General features: G+C 63.4%; 1 protein-coding gene across 1 annotated transcript; it reads right to left on the bottom strand.

Annotated features, from left to right (window-relative positions):
* Positions 1-247: 247 nt before the first annotated feature.
* LOC143406969 (intestinal-type alkaline phosphatase-like) lies at positions 248-3,115 on the bottom strand. Its single transcript, XM_076865976.2, has 12 exons — positions 3,052-3,115; positions 2,854-2,970; positions 2,625-2,740; positions 2,301-2,475; positions 2,050-2,222; positions 1,680-1,814; positions 1,526-1,598; positions 1,266-1,400; positions 987-1,178; positions 681-797; positions 413-597; positions 248-346 (listed from the first exon to the last, which is right to left on the bottom strand). The coding sequence occupies exons 1-12, from the start codon at positions 3,113-3,115 to the stop codon at positions 248-250; spliced, it is 1,581 nt and encodes a 526-aa protein (XP_076722091.2).
* Positions 3,116-3,979: the final 864 nt, after the last annotated feature.

Below are 3,979 nucleotides of genomic sequence, written 5' to 3'. Positions count from 1 at the left end.
CCCTCTGCAAGGGACATCTAGTTTAGAAGTGCCGAGCATCCTGAGGCTGCTTCTCCCAGAAGTGAAGGCATCATGGGAAAAGCCCTGTGGTGGTTCTGGAGGTGACAGCTTGGAGTGTGGCACTGGGCTGGGGTCCCACATAGAGGCACAGGAAGCACCAGGCACTGGAAGCAGGAGCCAGTGGTGGGGACCTGAGGTGAAACCAGGGACAATCAGGAGCACAGTGGAGCACCCTGAGATCCTGTGGTCAGGGCTGGGCAAATGCCCACAGCAGCAGCAGCAGCGATCCAAGCAGCAGCGTCAGCGACAGTGGGGCAGCAGCAGAGCTGGAACCCGCAGGGATGCTCTGGCGGGTTGGGGACGTCAGCTGAGAGCCTGGACCCACAGTGATGCTCTGGAGGGTCGAGGAGGCCAGGTCGCAGGCCTCATAGGGCTCCAGGCAGGCGGCGAAGGCCATGACGTGCGCGATGTAGTTCTGCTCCTGCACCCCATGCACCAGGTGCGCCTGCGGGCCGCGCGCAAACACCGCCACGTCCTCGCCTCCGTGCGTCTCCGACGACAGAGGCACAGCCGCCTGCTGCATGTAGGTGGGGGCACCTGGCGGGAAGAGGAGTTCAGGGCGGGAGAGTCCCCCTCCACCCCTGTCCCCAAGAAGACGACCTTTCAATGGCCGCACTCACCGCTCTCAACCTCCGTGACGTCGGGTCGGTCGCCAGAGTTCAGCACATAGCCGGGGCCATTGCCATACAGGATGGACGTGTAAGACTTGCCGTCCTGGGCCTTGAGCGGGGCCAGCCCTGCGGGGACAGGTGGCACCTGAGCTCACCGCCCTCCCCCCGGGACCCCAGTGTGTCGCACAGGCGCCTTTCGCCTGGTCACCAGCTTCCTCCTCCCAAGAACCCTGCGAGGCAGGCGCCCTCAGTGCGCCCGGTTGACAGATGAGATGCGACCCCCGCCTCAGCAGCCCCTGTCGCGGTCCCGCCTACCGAAGATGGAGCTGCCCCGCAGCGTGTAGCCGCCAAAGGAGAAGACGTGGGAGTGGTCGGCGGTGACGAGGGTCAGCGTGTCCTGGTCGCTGGTGAGCTGGCCGGCCTTGTCGATGGCGGAGTCGAACATGACCGCCTCCGTCAGAGCCAGGAAAGCGGTTCCCGCGTGGTGCCCGTGGTCGATGCGGCCCCCTGCGGGAGCCAGTGGGAGGGGCGTGAAGCTCCGCCCCGCCCCGCACTGCCCCGCCCCCCTCCCTGCTGCCCACGTGCCTCGCCCACCTTCCACGAAGAGGTAGAAGCCGCGGGGGTTCCTGCTCAGCAGGACCAGGGCCACCTCTGTCATCTCCACCAGGGAGGGGTCCTGCGCTGGCTCCCGGTAGATTTCATATTTTAAGTGTCCAGGTTCGAAGAGGCCTGGGGGACAAGGGACCCAGTGATGAGGCGCTGGCCGGGGAGGGGAGGGGAGGGTGATGGCCACAGGCACACAAGCTCCAGGGGGCCACCTGAGGGGTGCCAGGATAGGAAGTGGGGGTCATTACCCATGAGGTGGGTCACTGCTGGGTCCTGGGACGCCTCAATGAGCTGCTCGCGGTTCCACACATACCGAGCCCCCTGGAGGGACAGAGCCCACACTCAGCCCACATCCCTAGACCTGCGGCCCTGCCCTGGTCCCGGCCCTGTGAGCCCCATCACCTGGTGCTTTGCCAGCCATTCCTGCACCAGGTCGCGTCCATCCAGCCTGGTTCCATTCTGGGTGGTGTCACTTGGGTACTCCGGGTCTGGGGTGCCCTTGGGAAACATGAACTTTCTGCCCCCGCCGAGGATCACCTGTAGTCAGAGACCCAGGACAGGTGGCCTTGGGGCCTGAGGGGCCTCCAGCCCCCTGGTCACAGACAGCCCCCTGCTGCCCATCAGGTTGTGGGAAGGACTGTTCTGGGTACTCCATTTAACCCCAAGAGGCCAAGGCAGGCCACAGGGTTCAGATGGTTGGAGGCCTGGGACTCCAGCCAGTTTTCAGGCCTGCCCTTTGGTCACACCACTCCCCCTTGCCCTTTGTGCTCACGTCAATGTCCATATTGGAGACGAGCTGCGTGGCGATGTCCTGGCAGCCCTCCTGCAGCGCCGAGGCTGGCATGTCTGCATCTGAGTACCAGTTGCGGTTCACCGTGTGTGCATATGTGCCAGCTGGCGAGGCATGCTGCACTGTGGTGGTGGTCACCACTCCCACGGATTTCCCTGGAGGTGGCAGAGGTCAGGGTGGGCCACACAAGCCTTCTGGCCTACCCTGGTTCTCACTGGCAGCCCCATACCTACCTGCTTGCTTGGCCCGGTACATCACAGACAGGACCTCGTTGCCTCGTGTTGTGTTGCACTGGCTAAGGCGGGCGGCCGCACTTAAGCCAATGGTTCCATAGTTGCCCTTGACCCCACACAGGTAAGCTGTGGCGGTGCCAGCGCTGTCTGGCACCTGTCTGTCCACGTTGTATGTCTGGGGACAGAGACACTCTCCTCTGTGTAACCTTACTCCTTGGCCTAGGCCTGGGGTGGTCCTCACTGCCCTGGACCCCAAACTAAGCCCCATCTCTCCTGGGTCCTTCCCCTGCCACAGCCCCCAGCCTCCTGCTCGGGAGGCCTCACCTTGGACAGAGCCATATATGGGAAGTGGTCCATGGCCAGGGGCGTCTCGGGCCCCAGCTTGCCTTGCACCTGTCCCTTTAGGATCCTGGTGGCTGTCACCGTGGGCACACCCATTCCTGAAGGAGCAGATTCCCATCAGGCCTGAGCCCCAGGGCTGGTCTGGACCCAGCAGTGGCCCTGGGTACAAGGCCCGTGAGCACCACGGGGTGGACCAGCATGGCGCACTCACCGTCTCCCAGGAAGATGATGAGGTTCTTGGCTGAGGTCTGAAGGGGCTTCAGCTTCTTGGCAGCGTCCAGGGCCTCGGCGGCTTTCTGGTTCCAGAAGGCTGGATTGTCCTCCTCCACTGGCCAAGGGGAGAGTGCAGGCTAGGTCAGCCTGGGGGCTGGCCTGTGGGGCAGGGAGAGGGGCTGGGGGGACCTCCTACCTGGGATGACACCATGTAGCCTCAGGCTCAGCAGCAGCAGCAGCAGCACCCGGGCTCCCTGCATATTAGGCTGGTGGTCGGTGGCCAGGCTGGGACACCAGGGTACTAGCTGCAGCGCAGGCTGTCTGAGCCCAAGTCAGAGGACTTTGTTCCTGCTGTAAAGTCTTGCTGTCCCTTCCCACAATCCTGGTGACCACCCTGACCCCGCCCCTGTCCTGTGAACTGAAAAGCTGCTTGCCTAAGGTAAGTGGCAGGGTGTGTCTGAGCCAGCCTGGGCAGGGGTCCTGACAGTGGTCTTCACAGGGTGTGGTCCTGTGTCTCCTCCAGGTAGGGTGGGACCACGGGAGCAGCTTGGTTCTGTGCTGCAAGGGCCACCACCCCTCCCCCTGCTGCCTCATGGGACTCAGACTGCTTTGTTCCTGGGTCGGCTGGGCCAGGCTCTGTGCTGGGTGCTGAAGGGGCAGAGGTTTAGCCTCCTGATGCCATGAGCCCTGTAGGCAAGGGAATGAGGGATATGGGGTGACCTGGCTGCCCAGTCTTCCAGTGCCTTCTCACCAGGCTTGGCTGGGGCTAGCGGGTCCTGAGGAACTATGGTGTGGGAGCGTGAGGGCTGGTGGATCCCCTCCGAGGGGGGACCTTGTCTGTGCCTATTGTTGGGGTGTGCTGGGCCTGCTCTGCATGTGTGTGTCATGTGCACACCCTTGTGCTTGGAGCAGGAGGCAGGGGTGTGGCCAGGGCCCTGGACCCAACCAGGCATGGGCAGAGTCTTTTAGGGTAGCCAGCGCTTCTTGTGCCCGTAAGGTTGACCCCTGTTCCCTTGGACAGGTAGATGGGTCCCGGGGTGAGACTGTTCTCCACAGGCCTGGGCACACCCAAGGGGTAGCCTCTGATAAGTCCTAGAGTTTTCCTTAGCCTCAGGCTAGTTTCA

This window comes from Callospermophilus lateralis, chromosome 9, assembly GCF_048772815.1.
Source record: "Callospermophilus lateralis isolate mCalLat2 chromosome 9, mCalLat2.hap1, whole genome shotgun sequence".
Lineage (NCBI taxonomy): Eukaryota > Metazoa > Chordata > Mammalia > Rodentia > Sciuridae > Callospermophilus > Callospermophilus lateralis.
This window is presented reverse-complemented; position numbering and strand designations above follow the sequence as displayed.

Bases quoted from the DNA above. Each gene is read 5' to 3' on its own strand.
- LOC143406969 (XM_076865976.2), bottom strand. From the start codon at position 3,115: ATGCAGGGAGCCCGGGTGCTGCTGCTGCTGCTGCTGAGCCTGAGGCTA. The intron at 2,971-3,051 runs GTAGGAGGTCCC...CCCCTTGGCCAG, and splicing joins GCTACATGGTGTCATCCCAG to TGGAGGAGGACAATCCAGCC. The intron at 2,741-2,853 runs GTGAGTGCGCCA...CTGCTCCTTCAG, and splicing joins CATCATCTTCCTGGGAGACG to GAATGGGTGTGCCCACGGTG.